The sequence below is a fragment of the Diabrotica undecimpunctata genome, chromosome 9 (genome assembly GCF_040954645.1).
Source record: "Diabrotica undecimpunctata isolate CICGRU chromosome 9, icDiaUnde3, whole genome shotgun sequence".
NCBI lineage: Eukaryota > Metazoa > Arthropoda > Insecta > Coleoptera > Chrysomelidae > Diabrotica > Diabrotica undecimpunctata.
This window is the reverse complement of record NC_092811.1, coordinates 120,693,021-120,715,444: the sequence shown is the minus strand read 5'-3', so window position 1 is coordinate 120,715,444 and position 22,424 is coordinate 120,693,021. Positions and strand designations below refer to the sequence as shown.

The following is a 22,424-nucleotide window of genomic DNA, read 5'->3' as shown; positions in this document are numbered from 1 at the left end:
CTGAAGTTCTGCTTTCCTGCTTCTATTTTTGTGTTGGTCCCATCAACAGTTATTTGCAACATATTAGTATCAAATAGTTTATTCCAGATATCTAAAATATCGGTTTTCTGTCTGACACATTGTTTTGAACCCGGAAGCTACAGAACAATATTTTCACTTCGAGTTATGACCTTCTTAGGGGCAATATGCTTAGCCCATTTTGTTTTATTATCTTTGCCCAAAAAATATGGAACAATGGCCAAAACTGTCTTATCATCTCATTCCTCATTTTCCTGTTCCGTATCGCTTCCCTCCAAGTTTTCTTCTACATCTTCTTCTGCTTCTCCCGATTCCTCTTCATCATCATACTGATAACTTGTCGAAACTTCTTCAAAAAGTGTTAACAATATTTTTTGCTCCTTTTCATAATCCACAATATCTGAAAAATAAAGTTTTATTATAAAACAATTACAATTCACAAAATTCTATTACTTCTCTAGACGCACACGGTCCACTGTACCGGTTTTACAAATTACCAAGCTACAGTTAGAGCATCAACACTGCAATGATACACAGTCAATAAATAGTGCTATAGCCCAGTATGGTTTAAAAAAAGGTCGAAACATTTTTTGCAGATATCTGAAGCTTTTAAGACATAGGTGGAGGTTACTAGATGACGAATAGATGAAAAAGTACTCGTATTTTTACCTTGCGTTTTTTTAAAACAATAAGTTATGGTCACATTTTCATTTTTTGTCTATAAATTTTTTCCCTTATATTTTACATAAACAAACAAATTTATATCTTTTTCTTATATCAAGAATATCTTTATTTTCCCGTTTTTTAAATTAAAATTGATAAATAATTTACGGAGATATTTGCAAAAAAACAGTTTTTTGCACTAATTTATAAATTTTACTAACTTTTTTAATAACAAAATAAAATATTATTAATACACTTGAACATCGAGGAATTACCGTCTTTTAAATGTGTGCGAAATTCCCCCCCCCCTTGGTCAAATAGTTTAAAAGTTATTTAATTTATTTATACCTGAGTCTAAATATATAAACTATTGAACTTGCTCTATAAATGATGCTAGACACATTTAACAAATGTCGTAGGATTCTTTAAAACTTAAACTATCTCAGAAGTTAAATGCATATTGCGTTTTCATCGAAATTATTTACAAAATTAACGTTTGAAAAATGCGTCTGCTTTTCACTCATAAACAATTGTAATAACTTCTACATTTTTCTAACTACAGTACAACCATTAGATAGTACGTAGTACGTACAACCATTAGATAGCTGGTAAAAAAACTCACAGTAAAAAAAAAACCAATAGGAACGAAGTTAGGGACTATTTTTTAAAAAATCATATCTCCATTGTTTATAAACATTAAGAAGTAAAATTTTGAATGAAAATCTAAACTTTATATTGAAACTTATAGCTATAAAATTCATCCAATTTTTCGAAACTTACAGCCCTTCGAAACGAAGGTACTTTCGAAAGATCGACATAGGAAAGTGGAGGGGATAACTGTTTCAGCTCTGTTTTTTTCGAGATCGGAACTTCAACTTGAAACACGTAGGAAAAATTTACATTATCTCGGCTTCCATTCCATCTAGAAGCCTCGCTCTTTTAATCTGGGGTAGCTTGTCGAAATATGAATAACTACATAGATTTCACTGGCCGGGAAATATGGGAAACCTCGGAAAAATACGAGGTTTCGACGATCGAACGACGATCTTTCAAAAGTACCTTCGTTTCGAAGGGCTGTAAGTTTCGAAAAATTGGATGAATTTTATAGCTATAAGTTTGAATATAAAGTTTAGATTTTCATTAAAAATTTGTGCAAATTTTACTTCTTAATAATTCATGATTCATGATTTAGTTCTTAATGTTTATAACTAATGGAGATATGATTTTTTTAAAAATAGTCCCTAACTTCGTTCCTATTGGGTTTTCTTGAATATGAGTTTTTTTACCAGCTATATGGCTTAAAACCATGTCTTAAAAGCTTCAGATATCTGCGAAGTTTTTGCCATGAAATCGATGATTTTTACATAATCAGACTGGGCTACTATCAAAAGAAGGTACCGAGCCTTAGAACCTCGAAAGCTTCCCAAAACCCGAAACTCGAAAGGTTAACGAATAATTATCTCTCTAATGTCTTTTAACCCTTTATTTATTACCCTTTGTTTATTTCAAAAATTCTAAATATTTCAGTATAAAATTTTCTTAAACCTCTTATAATTAAGACTAAAAAGCACGTCTTGTTGGTTAAATGTCAATATGGCAAAAATATTTACACTAGATCGTTGAAATTGTCGACACTCCAGCAGCAATGATTGAAATTCCAAACATAACGCATTTTCTCGTTCATTGTAGTAGCTCCGAATAAGTGAACATGTACGAGCTGAATAAATATCTCCCTCCAGCCATTTAGTACATTCACGCATATTAGGCCTGGATTTCTCGTTGTCTGTTATTAGGTTTAAAAATATATATATAATTTTTTATTAAAAATAATTAAAACTTTTAAAATTTTTTTTTAAACTTTTTTCGAAAACAGTTTATGAGATTTTGTTAAAAAATACAATAAATATTTAGTCTGATTTGTTCTACAAAAGATAGAGGAGTTCTTGTTTTAGAGAACAAGTTTTCGACAGCTTTTGCATTTTTTAAAGCAGTCTTAACTAGTTAATCACGAATTTGGTAAGTTTGCCAGTAAACTAAGGAAAGTAAAGAAAAAAAAAAAAGAATATTTTAAGGATTTGACAAACGCAAATGATCGTCATGATTAGTATTGCGCTCAATTGTGTTATTAGAAAATAAGTTGATCACCATTAGATAAATAAGCAGACATGTTTCCATATTCTTGTAATAAAGAAATCTATTTATAATAGATTTGTCAAATTTGTCAATGTCTTAAAGGTCGACACCAATAGGTCAAAACCATGGACGTATAAACACAGATGGACTCTGTTATTTACATAAAAATGTGAAGCCAAAATTATTTAACTAGGTCACATTCTCAGCACCTTCAAATGTTGTCACATTTTTTTTATTAAAATATCTTCACGTATCGCTGAAAATATTACTATATTTATTTTATACTCTACAGGTGCTATCAAACCAAATAATAATTTATTACTTATATTAATATATTTAATTGTAATTAAAACATCAAATGTGCACATAGTGTGCATATCATTTAATAATAGCGTATAACAGATCAACCAATTATTTTATATGTAGAAGCACTGAAACCTATTTATTAATGGCAACGGTGTTTACATTTCTCTGTCTTATGGCTCTACGTCAAACTTCAAATGCTGTTCCATGTCATGTCCATGTTTGTTTACTTTTTACCCAAGATGAAGAAAAGTTGTTTTTCGATATTTTGGCTGTATTTTAAGTGATATTTGTAAATAGTGAAATAAACAAATAATGGTGCTACAGTTTCGCATTTGCAAAAAAACGAAATATTTACATCCCAATGTCTCATTTAAGTTGTAAGTACTGTTTGTTTACATTATTTAAGATGAGGAACTGAGGAAGCCTGTGTGTTTACATTTTAAAATATGTCTTTCATAGGCGTACCATTGGGTTTATTCATATTCATTAATGTATTGAACAAGATATTAGTTCATGAAATTAGTATAGATATTTTTAAATTGTAAGTAGACATCATCTGATTAAAAAGATCTGTTTAGTAGCTTTTTAATTTAATATTTCTCATAAATTAACAATAAATTAGTGAAATGAATAAAACTCAATTATTTTTCTATGTAGGTTTCCAAATAATATTGATTAATGATTAAACTTACTCTAAACTTCAACAGAGAAAACAGTATAAAAAAAAACCTTTCAAAAGCATCCTTTTTGGTTATTTAAACTTGTAAGGAAGCTGAAAAATATTTCAGATTTTTTATTAAAACTATAAATATTAATAAAACCATATAAAATGTCCCAAAGTCAATCTATGATCATTTTGGTGACCATATGTATGATGAAGATGCAATCGATGGTCACTCTATGCAACTTTTAAAATTGGTTCTTGAGAAATATTTTAAAATTGGAATTCATCATGAAACGAGGACTACTTTAGATGCCAACTTTCTCTAAGACTGTTTTTCGCAATCAATAAAAATTTATTTCTATACCAACGTCTTCTATTATGTCTATTTACCATTTTTACTTTAATATTTCTGTTCGGTAAATAGCTTTCCAATAATTTATACATTTTCACGCCTACTTTTTAATAAGTAGGTATATTTGCAAATAATTTTATGTCAAATGTCAGCAAGAGCTTTGGAATGATCAATAAATAATTTTGTAGTAGAAACCCTTACTACGTGGAATCTATTGATATTGTATTAAAACAAATTTGTCACAATTTGAAAAAATATGTTTTATTCATTATCAATAAATATAGGTATGTACTTAAATTTGACAAATGTATATTTTTTAATTGTTTTTTTTATCGTAGGATTATTTGATACCTATTAAAAAATGAACTTGAGCTCAACTATATTTTATTGTATTAATTTTAAAGCAAATAAAATTGTATTTTATTTTTTCTATAAAAACGTGTTTTTATACATTATTACTACTTCCAATTATTAACGTCTGAATAATTATCCCCGCGAGAAAAATTCAAGCACGCTTATGATCATTGAGGAAGTATCACAGTCTATCGATACCCGTTTTACTCCCCTTTACCCTCTTGTCCAGGAATATCGAAGCTTCAAAACAGTGTGTGTTTAAGGTATCTTATTGCTGGGTCCATCTATGTTTATACGTCCATGGTCAAAACATTTATACCGTAAATTAAACCCAGATGGAAAGAAAGGATGCCCAGAAGTCGAGTATTATTTTCTTCTTCTTCTTTTGATGTAGACAGTGTATCTTAAAAATGCGGAACTTTTTATCCGTGTTAGACTGGAACATTTTTAACGATAATTTTGATGTAAATTACCTAGCAACGTTTCTAATAGATAATTATAATCTTGCAGTATCGCAATATTTTCCACTAAAAAAACTGGTTATCAAAGACCAAAGATGTCCGGTAAACTGGTTCAATGGCAACTTAAAAAATATGAGAAATCATTTGCAAACATATAAAATACTGGATTTTACTAAAAACCCAGTACATTACAGCGAATATAAAAGATATAAAAATCATTACAATGCAGAGTTGAAAAGAACGAAAAAGTTGGCATATGATCAATTGATATTAACTTCAAAGAGTAGATCCAAGACCCGTTGGAAGTTAATTAACTATGAGCGAAATAAAACAAATGCTTTACATAATTCAACAACCAACATATATCTTGTGACTCTTTCAATAACTTTTTTGTTGAAGTTGCTAAGAATATTATAAAATCTCTTCCAAATACACCAGATGACAAAATTTTGAACTATTAAAAATTTCCAGCTCCATCGAATTCATTTTTTCTGTCTCCAAACAATCAACAAGAAGTATCCACAGTTATAAAAATATTAAAAAATTCAAATTGTTTGGATACAAATAATTTGAAGCGAGATATTCACTGTTAACAATTCTGTTATGTTCTATTATTTTTTGGATTAGTTTTACTAGTTGTTTGGTCAGATCTGGTCATCCGTACTTTAGGAGTTCATTCGGTATTCTGTCCTCTCCTGGCGATTTTCCATTTTTTAATTTTCTTAATGCTTCCTTTAGCTTCCTTCTCAATATTTATTTCTTCGTTTTCCGTTACCTCTGGTTGGCGGTTAATTATCGTCACATTTAGCAAACAGGGGTCGAAAGTAGTCTGCCTATGTTTCCTTCTGAATGTGTTCCGTTTTTATTATTTCTTTTCTTTGTCCTTTGATCATTCTCCATATTTCTTTCTATGTTTCGTAGAAGTCGTGTTAAATCTGTTTTGAGAAGCTCTGCCAGTGTTCCCTTTTTATTTCTTTAACTTAAGTATTCGTTTCATTTCTAATTTGTTTATGGTGGTTGTATGCCAGTTGTTGTTCTGTTCTGTATTGTCAAAATGATTTCTGTTTCCTTTACATTTTGTATTCACTTCCTCTCTAAACCATGCTGCTTTCTTTTTTGATATGTTAGTGTTTGTTACTCTCCTCTCTCCAAACCATTCTGTTGCTGCATTAATTATGTTATTTTTGAGTTTTTTCCCACCTTTGGTCGATGATCATTTTCTACTATTTCATTCTCAGCAATCTTCTCTGATATTCTTTTTCTGTATTTCGTATTTCGTAGATTCCGTTTTTAGTCCGCCTATTCTGATTCTACGAAAGTCAGGACCAATGGACAATTGTATTCGATTTATTTTTCTATAATTACTTTATACAGTGGAGGTGGTCGTTACTGCCAAAGTTTTTTGTAAAGGTGCCTGTTACCTAGGTTACTAAAAATCTAATTTTGTTTATAGTCTATTTGGTATTATTGTTGTGATTAGCTTATAAAAGTTTTTAAAAAGGCTCAGGGGTCGACAGTTCTCGAGCTTTCTTGGATCGCCCTTTTTATATAATAAAATGATAAGTGCACTGTGCCATTTTGCAGGTGTTTTATTTTAGTGCAGAGTAAGTTGAGGTATTGCTTTAAATTCTTTTAAAGTCTTTCTCGTTGAATCTTTGCGGCATTTTCTTCAGTGCGTTCCTTATGTCGTCTCTTTATTCCGTACGTTTCTTCTCAAACCTTGCAGTTTACAGTCAAACCCTTTCAATGCTTACTTGTGAGACATTGTATATTTGTCTGATATGATAATTTGACACGTTGGGAGAACTTTTCCTATTTCAGAGTCTTTGCTAATGTTACATGTTGGTGTCTCAGTATTTTGCAAATTCAACAGCAGTTTCAATGCTAAATGCGTTGTTCAGCCAGCATCCAAAAGAGTTGCCACAATTCCAGATTATTGCCAGTGCAATATTATTTTGTGATCGTATGGATGCTAAAATGAGTGAAAGAAAAAAAATCTTGATGTACTTATTTTTAGAACATAACTCGATGTGATCCATCCGAATATATCCATCGTTGGCAGACATGGCAGCAAGCGGTACAGACGTAAATGATGGAGCTCTCAATAATAAAATGTGTAAAAAGTGTAAAAGAAATCTAGTGAATGGTATAAAGGGCAGTAATTGTGACAACTACTTTCATGTAAGATGTGCGAAAAGTTCCAATTTTGTTACTTTTCTAAATGACGATGTAATTACATGTTGTGTATCCACGCAGCCAAGCACTGAATCTGACCAAGCATTTTTTGATGCGATGGAGACCACAGATAAAAAGGTGATTGACTGGCATTTATTTACTTATATATTAAAGCAGAAAGATATCGTAATACTTGAATTAAGAGATAAGATAGATATTTTAAATGAACACATAGCCCTATTAAAACAAGGTAATAAAAATTACAATACAAAAACAGAGGACCTCCAATCCATGCAAAAAGCTGATGAATTTAGCAGACAGCCCAGTAAGCAACCGGTCCAAAACAATAACAATAAACTACCTAATTTAGTTCAAAATGAGCGTGTTGCCAGCTTTCCTAGTGTTTCAAATATTTCAAAGAATGATTTCGACAAAAATTTTGGAGATGGAAACCAAACGAAAATGTGATGAGATTATAAATCTAAATGAAGATACTATAAACCAAACTAAGAATGAAGATAAAAAATGGAAAGAAGTAAGAAGTAAACCAAAACGACAATTACTTATAGAGAAGAATGATGCAATTAAAGTCAATGGTAAAGATCTAAAGGGTATACCCAAAATAGCGGACCTGCACGTATACAGGGTGGACCCACGTATGACTGCTGATGATATTAAAAAGTTTTTTCCCGGAGGTTACATGTACATCTTTGTCTTCCAAACATCCTAATCTTTATGCCTCATTTAATGTAAGTATATATGAGGGCCTGCGTAGCGCAAGCGGTAGGATGCTTGGCTCGCACACCGGTGGTCCGGAGTTCGAATCCTACCGCCGGCAAAGAACAACTAGAGATTTTTAAAAATGTCTAAAAGGCCCCAGGTCGACTCAGCCTGAATAAAATGAGTACTTTGGGTAAAACCATGGGTAATAATAGGCGGTTGAAGCGTAGCACTGGCCATGTTAACTTCCTTGTATACCGTAGGCCCTAGATATAGCAGACTACCCTGCTATACTCCCAAAGCCGCGAAGCGGTATAAAACGGGAGACTATTATTATTATTAAGTCAAAATAATACTAACAACTGGATTTCTAACGATATCTTAAAGATGGGAGTTGATTTAAAAAACCTTTCCTGGTTGACAAAAAATTCGACAGAACCTGATGTAAAATTAAAATATAAAGAAGACAAAAAGAAGTATACTGATAAAATTCAAGAAACAAAAAAACATTGTTTCCAGAATACTTTTCACAACAAAAATAACCATCAAAAGCAAAAATTTATTTGGAAAACAATTAATATCAAAACTGGAAAAAAGGACAGTATAAAAACATAGAAAAAATCGAACACTTGGGAAGTTTCATAAACGATAAAAAAGAGATGGCAAATGCTTTCGGCGTATTCTTTTCATCATTTTCAAAAAATGCATTAAATGCCAAATATGGAAATTCACAATTTAAAAACTATACGACCTTAAATGTTGACCAAACATTCTTCTTCTATCCTATTGACTATAGCGATGTTGCCGAAGCTGTTTCATCCTTAAAAAATGTAAATTCAGTGGGTATTGATTGCATTTCCACAAAGCTAGTTAAACATATGAGCGTGTACATTATTCAACCGTTAACTGATTTAATAAATAAATCTGTAGAGATGGGTATTTTTCCCACTGATTTGAAAATTGGTATCGTTTCCCCAATATTTAAAAAAGGAAACAAAACTATGTTAGAAAATTATAGACCAATTACCGTACCAACTGTCTTGTGTAAGGTTATTGAAAAATGCATTCATAAAAGGATGTTGTCATTTCCTAGTAAATATAACATAATAAGTTCATATCAAAATGGGTTTCTTCCAGTTAAATCAACCGAGAGTGCATCAACAACATTTTTTAAATTCATTTATAGTTCATTAGATCAAAAGAAATTTGTTGGAGCCCTCATTTTTGATTTAACTAAAGCTTTTGACTCTATAAATTTAAATCTAGCAATTTGTAAACTAAAGGGTCTTAGATTTCGACGTAATTTTTGAAAATGGTTACAATCCTATCTAGAATATCGACAGATGTATGTCAAAATCGGTCATTATCAATCAGATTTGTATGACGTTGATCTTGGCGTTCCACGAGGATCAATACTGGGTCCTTTGTTATTTCTTTGTTATATCAATGATATGCCTAAATATATGAGTACGGAAAATATTTTTTTGTATGCTGATGACACGACTTTGGTGGCATCTGCAGAAAATGCTGAGGAATTGAGGTTAAAACTTAATACCTTAGCCCATGAGTTTACGTCTTGGTGCGAAAAAAACTCCTTAATAATAAATTCGAGTAAAACAGTATGTATGCAATTTTATATAAAAACTCCAATAAAGGAAAATTTCTCTGTCAAAGTCGACAATGATTTTATCACTTTATCTGACACTACAAAGTTTTCAGGACTACATCTAAACAGTAATATGAGCTGGGAGGTACATATTAATCATGTATGTTCGAAAATTAATTCTGGATACTATGCTCTTTTGCATCTCAAATATTTATTTACAACGAAACAGATACTTAATGTTTATTACGCTATCATCTATTCACATTTGTCATATAATATTGTTCTATGGGGCAGTGCAACAAATGTCTCGAAAGTTTTTATAGCCCAAAAGTGCATAATTCGCTTGATTTTTAATTTACCATATAGACATACGTGTAGAGAGCATTTTAGAAAATATCAAATACTCACTGTTCCCTCAATTTTTATATACAGAAGTATTCTGTATACAAAAGATAATATCAATAGATTGAAATCAAATTCAGATGTACACAATTATCGGACCAGAAAAAAAGATTTCTTTAGGACTCCTAAACATTACACTTCTATGAAAGAGGTTTGAAAAAAACCCTGATTATAGCGGCGTAAGGTTTTTTAATCAGCTCCCATCCAAATTAAAAAGTGAAGCAGATGATGATAGGGCATTTAAGAATAAATTGAAGACTTATCTCATCGAGTCATGTTTTTATAGTGTCTCGGAATTTATGTCTTAGATATGTTGTATGTTGTTTCTATATTTATGTGTATGTTTATATTGTATAGGTAGTCTTTAACGTTTCTTTTTACTTTGACATGTCCTATATTATGTAAATAATCTGCAAGGATGAATAAAGTTTTATTTATATTTTATTTATTATATAGTCGATCGGTTTCAATATTCGAGTACATTTCGACGATATATTGATGGAACAATTGTCGACATTTCAGAATGTGATTTTCGGCATCTTGACGAATCATCAATCGATGTAAATAATAATTCATGGCAGTGACTTTTCTTTGATTATTGGTAAATTAAACTGTCTTTCGTGTTGACCAACGGGTCTAGTCATCGGCTGGCATTCTTTGCATGGCGGTTTTAAACAACTAAACTAATTCATTGCTTTGTTTGAAAAAGGCTTGTAACACAGTCACTATTTCTAGCCTGGTGGCCGCATTGTAATGACATCATTGTTCAATCTGTTCGTCACTGTTTGTCATAAAATAAATTTGAAGAGACTTGTGATCTGCATCCAGGAATGGTAGAAGCTATCCAGTACAATGATAAATTTGCCCTTGACGTTGCCGTGTAATTTTCACGCAAGATGTTCGTTGCAGCGAACGATGTCATTTGGAAAGATGAATTGTATTTGCGAATGTTTTCCAAGAAATGCTTTAACTCGAGTGTAACATCTGATAGCAACGTTGAGAGTGGTTCGGGTGGTGGATGTATTTCTGGCAGTTTAGCTTTGCCACTGACGCAGCATATTTCTGGCGTTTCGTTTTTAAATTTAAGAAGTCTGTTATTACTATTCCTTTCATAATGGAATGTACCAAGATTTAAATCAGCGTGCAGTCTTCGTCTTGATCGAGTGCTTATTCAAACATTTTGCAGCCTTCTTTCCCGTTGTTTAGTTGTATTAGACGAAGGCCCTCACTTCTCGTTGTTTAGACCAGGGCTTCTTAAACTTTTTTATATAGCGACCCCCTTCAAGATTAGAAAATTTTACACGACCCCCTCCTCCGTATAATGAAATATATATTAACCGTAGATGTAGATGTAATATCGCACTATTTTACAATGTAAATAAAATAAGGATTAAAGAATACGTACCCATTCAGTTCACATATATATATATATATATAATTGGAAACGTTGACGGGATATCGGTCGTAATAAAACACAAAAAATAGAATGACATAAAACTATATCTATATATTCAATAGAAAAAATAAACTTTTGTAACAATTTTTTTAATAAAAACATATTATTAACATCAAACAATATTAATGTGACGAATGTGATTGTTTATTTTTACACAAATAAATAAATCTAGGCTCAATTTGAGTTAGTGCAGATCGTAATAAATTTTCAACGTTTATTAAAGTTGAACGATATTTTGATTTTATGTAAGTTAATGTGGAAAAGGCTGATTCACATAAATATGTTGTACAAAATGGCAGTAATTTGTTCATTGCCATTTCGGATAGTAGGGGATATTCTGATTTGATTTCTATCCAAAATTCATGCACAGGTACTTGAGAAAATCTGAGTCGCAAGGTAGTATCACTTGTTAATTCAGCAAATTCTTCTTGTGCTTTTGAGTTTAAAAAATTAATTTCTTCCATTTCAATTGAAAATGGATTGCAAATCCATTGTTGTGTATTGATATCATTGGGAAAATACCTATGCATGTAAACTTCCATATCCTTCAAATGATTAACTATAATTTTTGTTATAGGAATATCGTTTTTGAAATATTGTTACTAATTATATACTCGTCAGTAAATGGAAACATTTAGAGCGATCCACTTTCCACTCTGTTCTTCCATATAAGAATTTTTTTAACAAAGGCCTCAAGTTTATTTTTTAACATAAACATTAACGCAGACTCCCTGCATTGATAAATTCATACCATTGATTTTATCAAAAATATCTGCCAAATATCATAGCTTGAGAAGCCATAAATTATCGTGAAAATAATCGGCCAAATTAGAATTTTGCTCTGTTAGAAATATAAGAACTTCATCTTTTAAAGTTAATAATCGTTTCAAATTTCGACCTCTTGATAGCCATCTAACTTCAGCATGTAGCAATAAACTTGTATAGTCCGAATCCATATCAATGCACAAATTTTTAAACAATCGACTATTAGTGCTCGACTTTGAATAAAGTTAATGATTTTGACTGCATCAAAAAATACAGTGTTTAATTCTGGTGCAATTTTTTTAACAACAAGGGCCTCTCGGTGAATCATACAATGTGTAAATGTAATATGATCATTTCCAGCTTTAACAAATGCTGTAAAACCAAGATCTTGTCCGGTCATTGCTGCAGCACCGTCCGTGCACACACCAACACAATTTTTCCAATTTAATCCTTCTTTTTCAAAAAACTCATTTACTTTTTTATATATATCTTTTCCACGAGTATGACCTTCCAGAGGACGACAAAACAGTATATCTTCATGGATGCTTCCCTCATAAATATATCTTACAAAAAGTAACAACTGTGCCATTTTTGAAATGTATTGCAAACTTTGAGCTGTCTTTAAGCCTCATAAGAAGCTGTTGAAATTGTTCATTGCTAATGTCTGAAATTCTTTTGGACACAGTGTCATTGGATAATGGAATTTTACTAATTTCAGCAGCATACTGTTTTCCATGAACAATTTTAGACATTCTTATAGCTGCAGGTAGTAAAAGTTGCTCTCCAATAGTAAAAGGCGTTTTCGTTTTTGCTATCAAATACGAAACTTCATACGATGCCAATAGATATCTATCATTCAAAGTAACATACTTCTCCAAAGTGTTCTTTTCTTTATTATTTGATGTTTGCAAAAGACGCTCAAAATATTCTATTGGCTTTTTTGATAACGTTGCATGTTTAGTATTCAAATGTCGTTGCAGTTTTGACGGTTTCATGCTTTCTGCAGCCAAAACTTCTTTGCAAATTAAGCACACTGGTTGTTCTTCATTGTTGTGAGAAGAGCATGTGAAGCCATACTGCAAATATGATTCGTCATATTTTCTTTTTTTTGTTTTGCTAGAAGTCGGATTTGAAGCACTGCAACTTGGTTGTGACGGCGTGGCAGACTTATTAGTTGGAATTTTAATTAGCCATTTATCCATGATGGTTAAATAATAATAAATAATTAAACAAAATGTAGTTGAACTTTAACGTAATAATTAAAAACACCAACTGAAAATAACACAGTAAATACACACATGTCACTACGAAGACAAAGCTGAGTCCAAACTGAAGTACAAACAGAAAAATAACTACACTAGAATCTTTACCAGTGCACTGACAACAAATTACGATCAGATCAATCCCGACGCAAGGCGTGTTCAAAGTGTGCAGCGCACAAAGGCACTGTATCACAAAGACGCCAAAAAAGAAGCTTTCATTTAATTTTTTTTATTATTATTTTATAAAAATAATATGCCGATTCGCCTAGCCTAGCTTGAATATGTTTCCGTATTGTATGTGTAAGCTGTAAGGCGACGCGGCGTCTGGGTACTTATAATCACTAAGTTATCTTGCCAACACTGGCGCCGGCGGCCAGACATCAATGTCGAACGTTCAGTTGAAAATCGAGGAGCGCGTTGTATTTATTTTAAATGCTACTTCCATATTTTCATTTATAGGCCCTACATAACAGTTTTGCATTGCCACTTTTTTCAAAAAATAGTTATAATAAAACTACAATAGTATTTTGTATGATTTTTATTTGTACTTATATTTGTACGTAGTGTGTATACAAATTTCAAAATTTTAAAATTTTATTTATAATGATTGAAAAGTATCAGATCTTTGCGACCCTCTTTCAGTAGTCTCTCGACCCCCCTGGGGGTCGCGACCCACAGTTTAAGAAGCCCTGGTTTAGACGATTCAGCAGCATCTACTCATTGAATTTATTAGATGTCAATCAGAATTCCGAATCTCACAATGTATAAAATTCAATAGAACCGGCTGTTCACACGGATGGAAATATTAATATTAACTTATTATTAAGGGAACATATATTCTAAATCGCCATACAAATCTGCGTTCGGTACCCTTTTATTGTGCTACTTGGCTTAATTTTATTATTATCTTATATATTATTTTTTTGATAATATTCCTTAGACTTAGACAAAAGACTGGCCTAAAACGACATACTGACTAACAGAACAAATATTTCCCCGAGCTGTAGCGTACAAATATTCACATGTGTACCACGCACCCTTCATATTCCACAGCCCATTTAACCAGCACCAGGAGAACTATGCGCCTTTGGAAACCATTTGCGTATATGAACCTGAATAGTCATGTACATACACACCACTGTCGGCTATTTATCATGTTAGCTGTAAGGTATTTACAAGAGAATTTCAAATGTGGTTACCTGTATTATGGAATTTTTGTATGTGTTTATTGTTGAAAACTGTTAAATTTTAGTAAAATAGTTACAAATAAGATTCAGGTTATAAAAAATCTTCATTCGATGTTTTTAATACCCAAATAGAAAGTCCTTTCCGACATCATTTTTTTCTTATGAAAGAAAATATCGTGTTTGTTGTACTGGAAACAAAAGAAACTAATTCTTTTTACTTTATCACTTTAATACAGTAAAACTTGCATAAATAAGATATTACTGACATTGAAAAGGTAGGTATACGTCCTGTAGTCTTCTATAATTGCATAGAACCAAGACAAAAATAACAAAGCTTCCAGATATTAAAAGAAAATAGGCTAAAAAATTTCTGAAAATTTACTTTTTTTGATATTAATTGTTTTTGAAATAAACCCTTTAATTATCAACTGTAATTTTCATTACAATCAATTTTAGCATAAAGCAATATAAACATAAAATTTTTCCTTAACAATTCTTTAACATTTCCTTAACAATTTCCTTAACATTTTAATAATATACAGAGAGCTGCTTATAAAATACTTTAAATCCTCTAAATTACTCTAGATTCGATAAAACCAAACCCGATAAAACGCTTCAGCTTCGCTGCTGCCTTTTTATCTTGTTAACATCAAATTTCTAAACAAATAAGTGTTCATAAAAAGTTAATAAAACACAGCATCAGAACCCTGATAATCAATTTTATATTCTGTAACATATCGTTGGGAAATTATTTTGTTTCTAAATTGAGAGAACTATAAAGAGAAATAAGGAAACGGTTGCTCTGAAATTTCGGTCCTTGTAAATCGTGGAAATGACGCAATTCTGGTAAAATTTAATACTTGGCACCATATATACGCCAGAATATCCGATGGACTAACATCGGGAGCACTCTAGGATAGGAGGAAAGGACATAAAATAGGATAACCGTATGTATTGAGAGGAAAGCTCCTCCTAAATTACTTTGATGTCTGTATTTGATTAAGACACGTTTCAGGACTAAATAGCTCTATATATTCACCCTGCTTTGTCAACATTAGGAACAACAGGGATGCGGATTTAAGTTTTGATTATGAGCACAACACACTCTAAAAATTTAACGACGCAAAATGGGATATATTTGGATTAGTTTAGTCATTGTTCTTTATTATTTCTTGGACACTTAATTTTTTTAGAAGTAATTTCCAAAAATTTTTATGGAAATAAAAAATAAAAAAAAAATAACATTGTTTAAATAAACCTTCATTTCCTTTCGGTTTAATCTTCTCTCAGAGGTAAGAAAATATTATAAATATAATATTATCAAGCCAGTTTTTCAGATATATTTTAGTTATAAAAATCTGGTGTGGTAAAAGAGTAGAATGCGAAAATATGGAGTTGGTTCCAATTTATTCTACTTAGCATCTTCTATTCAAATCCGACTGTCACCTTTACGCTGGTTCCCCCTGTGAAACCGGAGATGCGGTAACCAACCCGGGTAGAAAGTTAGGTCAGAACTGACAAGAGCGAGTAAAATAATCCTCCAAAAAGAAGGTTTGGCGTTGGGCTAACTATATAATTCTTTAAAAAAACGGGTGTGGCAGTCCAGTGGGACTGCCGGTGGAAGTTACACTTCTATACACGCATTCGCCGTTACAAATTTATTTGGGAGTCAATCTGCACAATCATTACATATGTAATTCTATAGGTAAGACATAGCAGAAAGAGAAACATAATTAATAACAACTTACGAACAATGAAGGATTGAATCAATATTTTGATGAAAATGTATATTTTTATTTTCATATATGTATGAAAGGAGTTGAATGCAAAATTTTTTTACACATACTCTGCAGTAAAATTCATTGTTTATTTTGTTATTAATATAATAATACAATACAAATTAAACTGCAATATTCATAAGTATTTAAAAATGACAATAATATACATAAAAAAAAACTACAATACAGTGCAACATAATTCCATATATAATAATACAATACAAATTAAAATGCAATATCCATAAGTATTTAAAAATGAGAATAATGTAATAATATTAATAAAAAAGTCCTCCCCGACTGGGAATCGAACCCCGGTCTCCAGCGTGACAGGCGGGGATACTGACTACTACACTACCGAGGACATGACACAAATGTATTTTCAAATTGACAGTTCTGGATCATACAGTGATTTATTGAGATTATTATTTTGAAATACAAAAGAATAATATAATTATGAACATTTAATAAATAATACAAAACATATCACATAAATAATATTAATAAATATTTTATTATATGTATAATATTATGTGTATATATATCTTTATATAATATATATAATATTAAATTATATATACAAAAGGAACATTTTTATATTCGAGAGAGGAAGAGAGAGAAAATATATCTTCTGTCTCTCTCTTACTCATTATCTTACATATGTAATGAATTCACAGATTCACTCCCATACAAATTTCCAACGTGGAGCGCGCGTATAGAAGTATAACTTCAAAAACTAATGAAAGCTGTAAGGATTATTTTGCCTACCACATAGGGTATCACTATAAGAGGTTGAAAATTGGGGACAGAAATCACTGGGGTGGAGATAGGGCAAGCAAAACAAATCGAAACGTTTGCAAACGGCTACTCAGGGTTTATTTGAGAGCTGGGTCATGGATAAGTGAATTAAACAATGGCATTGGATTGGTGTAACTACAAAAATGAAACAAAAAAGGATACTTACATGAGTCTTCTGGACAAACAAAACTCAAGAAGGGTCTCAAGCTATTTAAAATGGACGCCGCCCGCTTAGAAGAATCTTCCTGCTGGATGAAAGAAAAGGCTCTTCCTCCCTAAAAACACAAAAAGGGGTTAGAAACTTTAAGAAATAAACAAAATGGTTTAAATACAAAAAAAAACTTACTATATTACTATCCGTTTACAAACTCTAGAAGTTGGAGATACTACAAGAACTTACAGTTGTTAACGGGCGATAAATTGTAACGGAGAAAATTAAAAATGAAAAAAATCTTTTTAAATGAAACTATGCATGGAGGTTAACCTTTTTTTTTTAAACGAAACAAAAACGAGTTTTGTAGTTTGTAAGAAAAAAGTTTGTATTTCACTAAATGTTAATTTCTTTTTTTTTAATTTCTGGGGTTAGAACTGGATTTGGATTCTCTGCCACACGAACAAATGCATCTCCAAACTGCGAAATAGCCTGAGATGACAACCAGGAACAAATAAAACGAGGATAAAATGGAAACATGTGATTATCCTTCAAAGCTGTTGTAAACGCCGTTTTACAAATATCTCAGATGAGAGATGGCATGGAAAACAAAACACAGTGACTACTCGTTTAAAATTGGCACATTACCTTGAGTATACTTCACTTTTTTAAACAAATTTACCGACTTCTCCCAACCTCCTTTAATTACACTTACTGCACAATTAACTATCACCAAACTACATGTTTTCCATTACAAAAGACGAAAAACACAAAACATTACGAATTTAAAGGAAAATTCGGACTCCAATAAAACTAAAGGCCTTTAACAGCGGCCGGCCTTACCGAGAGTGATGCAATTATCTTTAAAATTCATTCGCCCAACTTTGTATAAACAAAAGATATACGGTTAAAAAAAATTTCTTACTTATTTGACAAGCAGAATATCCTAAAAGCGGCTTTCGATCAAAAGAATACCGAGGAAATACACATCTGTGATATATAAATAAACTTTAAAATGTGTTTATATCAAATTCAGCGATGCAAAAACATTGAAAATACTTTTTCGGTATTTTAACATATACAATGTGATTTGAAATCCTACAATACCACCACGTAAGAGCGAAAACTGGACAAACAGGAACAGTTTTTGTTTAGGACAAACAAAAGTCAGGTTGGAACAAAAGTAGTATTTTCTAGCTATTGCAATATTGCTTCAAGACTCAAGTAAATCAAACAAACAAACATCATAACCAAAAACTCTTTGTCATAACTGTCTATGACCCCAACATATTTACATTTAAAATAAAAACTGGATGCTCGACTTGATGAATCGGCACCAGATACAGTTCGTTGGCTCTTAAGCACAACGACCAATGGCAGATTTCTATAAACATGGCTCTAGCCTAACCAAAAAGGTGGAACAGACCTGTGTTGAAGTTTCTGGGAGTGAAAAGAGGAGTGCTTTCAGCTTAAACAAAGGCGGATGGCCAACAAAATAGCATAAGCAAGCTTCACTATGGTTATCCACTAGATAAATAACCAAAATAGCATCAATAATAACACAGTTGACTATGACAGTCAAACAATGAATTTCCAATTACTGGTTGAAAATCGAACTACCACAAAAAAAAAAGAAAACAGGATGGCCAATAGTTCCATAAGAAAATCCTCCGAGTTCGATCAAAGCGAAAAATTTCCGAGTTAGGAAACTCCCAAAAGGACAAAAGAAGAACATAAATCCAAAATGTTAATACACAATCTTGGAAAAGAAGAAAAAAAAGGACACATTGCATACAAGCCACAATCGATACACAAACGGTTCAATCTCAAACTAATATTTCCAAAAGAAACAAAAAAATCGCAACAGTCTTCCAAAGAAACAAAAAAGTTACGACAGTTCTCCAAAAGTACAAGAAAATCACTACAGACCTCGAAAGGGACAGAAACATCATTAGAATCTTAACGAATTTCAAACCTTATGGCAAGAAGAGCAAAGAAGAAGAGTATATATACACAAGTCGAAAACTAATGCTTATCTTCCTTAAAAGATCAACAGGTCACCTGGCGGACGAATTCAAAACTCATCGTCCTAGCCGTTCCTCTCGTGACAACTAATAAGAACAAAGACATAGTTTGGGAAGGGAATAAAAGGGCACCATCAAGAAATAAACCTCATCATTTCACGCATGATAGTTAAATTCAACATATTCGTCATACAAATCACAAAGAAATGTTTACCATTCTTTAGCTAAATTTTAAATGTTGTAACTGTCTGAAATTGACCGAAGATCACTCATTATCAGTAATACGGGATAGTTTGAACTATGTATCACCAATCACTATATAATAACTCTTGTACCGGAATGTAAGTAGTATTTTGTTTATTTCTAATTTATTACAATTCAACATATTTTTTCTCTTACCAATTTGTGGGTTGTTACTTTGTCTGCTAAAGCAATTTTATGCATATTAATAAACACAGACATGTAATACTGGCATAATTACTAAAACGTTTTTTGATCTATAACTTTTTTGATCTATATCCTTATAAGACAGCACCCTAATATAGGCCTTTTACAATTTCAGCATTTAATTTACTTTGTACCACTGACCTGATGATGCTTTGCAAATTTTAGAAAGTGAAACCGGTCGTCTTGGGTAGTAACATTAAATTGATTGTGAGTAAGTCTAATTTATTTCTTTTTACCTCTTTTTAAAATGGACTCACACAAGCAACACATTCATGATTTGAATTATGAAAATCTTTAGGATAATGATAATAATAGCTTAAAAACACAATATTAAGAAATAATAACTGTTTTAAATTTCAAAAAACAAAATGGCTCCTAGTCGAGTTCATCCGATTCGATAGGCAGCGAATGTGTTAAGGAAATATGATATTTCTATAATATCACATTTATTGATTATTCATTACATATTGTTATGGTTTAGATTTTTTGTTAGTTACTTGAATAAAAATAATTTTGTTGTATTATCACTCAATACTCAATACTTATTTCTACTTACAAAAATTGAATGTATCGAAATTTGAAGAAAACTAAAAATATTTCGGAAAGTAATGAGTTTAGGTATGGGGAATGCTATATAAAAATGAAAAAGTGTCATAATACAATATTTCTAAAAAATAAAATACAGAGTGATCCATTTAAAAAAATTGAGAAAATCGTAATTTTGTTTTGTAGTTCACCCTGTATACAAATTTTTGTCAATGATTTCAATTAAACTTAATTTAAAAACTAAATTATATTGTTTACTTTATTGTATAAAATAAATAGTTGTTTATGCATTACTTCTTTATATACATGGTGTTGATTTTATAAGGATTTCGAAATAAAAATGGTAATACCTAACTTGTTAAATATTCTGTATGGTAATGCAATACCCAATACAATAAGAACAAGAATTATGAGAAAAATATAAATTTCATAAAATATATAGGGTGTCCCATTTAAAAAATTGTATGTTTGCTATACCACGTGGTTATTAATCACTTTGTAAAATTCCACATATTTTTCAAGTATGCTTATTGCTTATAAGTTATTTGGATACTCGATACCAGAGTTTCCCAAACTTATCTAAACCGCGACCCCTTTTTGCTAAAAAATTTGTTCGCGACCCCCCAATTTCCCCCCACTCATTTATTCAATATTATTTGACAGAAATAGCGTGCCTAATTTATAATTATCTGACGGTTTCTCAAATTTAATTTTACTTTACTGTTTAAGTTTAAATCAAAAACAATTATTTTATTTTAATACAATTATTTTAATGATTGCGATCTGTCCCACTAGTAATTAGTAGTAGGTACTTCTGCCAGAATAGCATTTACAATAAAAATAAATAATAAGAAGTCGACTGCACATTGTACACCGCGACATATTAGCTTGTGTCTACATCGCAAAACTCTTCCATGATAATCGCGAAAGCGCTCGCTACTAGATGGCACTCTGGAACATTCTCGTAGCCTCGTTTTGGCTTTATATAAGCGGCGATGCGCAACGAAACCTCAGTTCGAATCCAAACAGCCTATGGTGGCGAACGCTGTGTTGAGTAATGAGTAAATATTTTACGATTTACGTATTCCCGTTTACGTATTTACGTCTACGATAAATTATAAATTATGGATAAGTTTTTAAAAAGAAGTGCAGAACCATCTACGTCTAAAAGTGACAGTAGCAGCAATAAAAAGAAAAACAGATTCTACATTGATGAATATCTTAAATATGGTTTTACCGTTATTTTCAATAAACCACAATGTGTTATTTGTGGGCAAGTCTTGTCAAAAGAAAGCATGAAGCCATCAAAGTTACTTCGACATTTAAATAGCAAACATCCAGATAAAAAAGACAAGCCCGTAGAATTCTTTGAAAGAAAGCTGAACGTCCTTCACAAACAGCAAGACAGTTTTCCCTTGCCAACCACTACTAATGAAAAAGCATTATTAGCAAGTTATAAAGTTGCTTATCGTCTTGCCAAAACTAGTAATCCGCACACAATTGCTGAAAATCTGATTTTTCCAGCAGCTGTTGAAATGGTACATATAATGTGTGGGGAAAGAGAGGCTGCAAAATTAAATACAATACCTCTGTCAAATAATACTATTCAAAGAAGAATTAGTGATATGGAAGAAGATATTCAAGCGCAACTTGTGGAAAATCTTAATAAATGCACATACTTCTCTCTTCAAATGGACGAATCCACAGATATATCTAACTGTGCCAAATTCATTACATTTGTAAGATATGATACAAATAATTTCATTCAAGAAGATATTTTATTTTGTTCCCCATTGGAGACCAATACCACTGGAAAATGTTTACTCGACACTTTTGTGAAACGTACAAGTAAATATGATATTGACTGGGGTAAATGTATTGCTATATGCACAGATGGCGCTAAAGCTATGACAGGACATAAATCTGGTCTTGTCGTCAAATTACAAGAAATAATGCCAAATGGAGACATTGTTTTTTACATCGAGAATCTCTTGCGTCCAAAGCTTTACCTCCTGAAATGGACTGTGTTATGAAAACCATCATTAAAGTTGTAAATTCCATTAAAGGAAAAGCCTTGCAGACCCGTATTTTTAGAAAAATTTGCGAAAACATGGGTGCTTTATTTGAAAATCTTCTCTATCACACCGAAGTAAGGTGGC

The 22,424-nt window shown here is 31.5% G+C and overlaps 1 protein-coding gene across 1 annotated transcript; it reads right to left on the bottom strand.

Annotated features, from left to right (window-relative positions):
* Positions 1-257: 257 nt before the first annotated feature.
* LOC140451294 (zinc finger BED domain-containing protein 5-like) lies at positions 258-13,277 on the bottom strand. The gene is made up of 2 exons (XM_072545040.1): positions 12,644-13,277; positions 258-418 (listed from the first exon to the last, which is right to left on the bottom strand). The coding sequence occupies exons 1-2, from the start codon at positions 13,275-13,277 to the stop codon at positions 258-260; spliced, it is 795 nt and encodes a 264-aa protein (XP_072401141.1).
* Between the last annotated feature and the right edge of the window lie 9,147 nt (positions 13,278-22,424).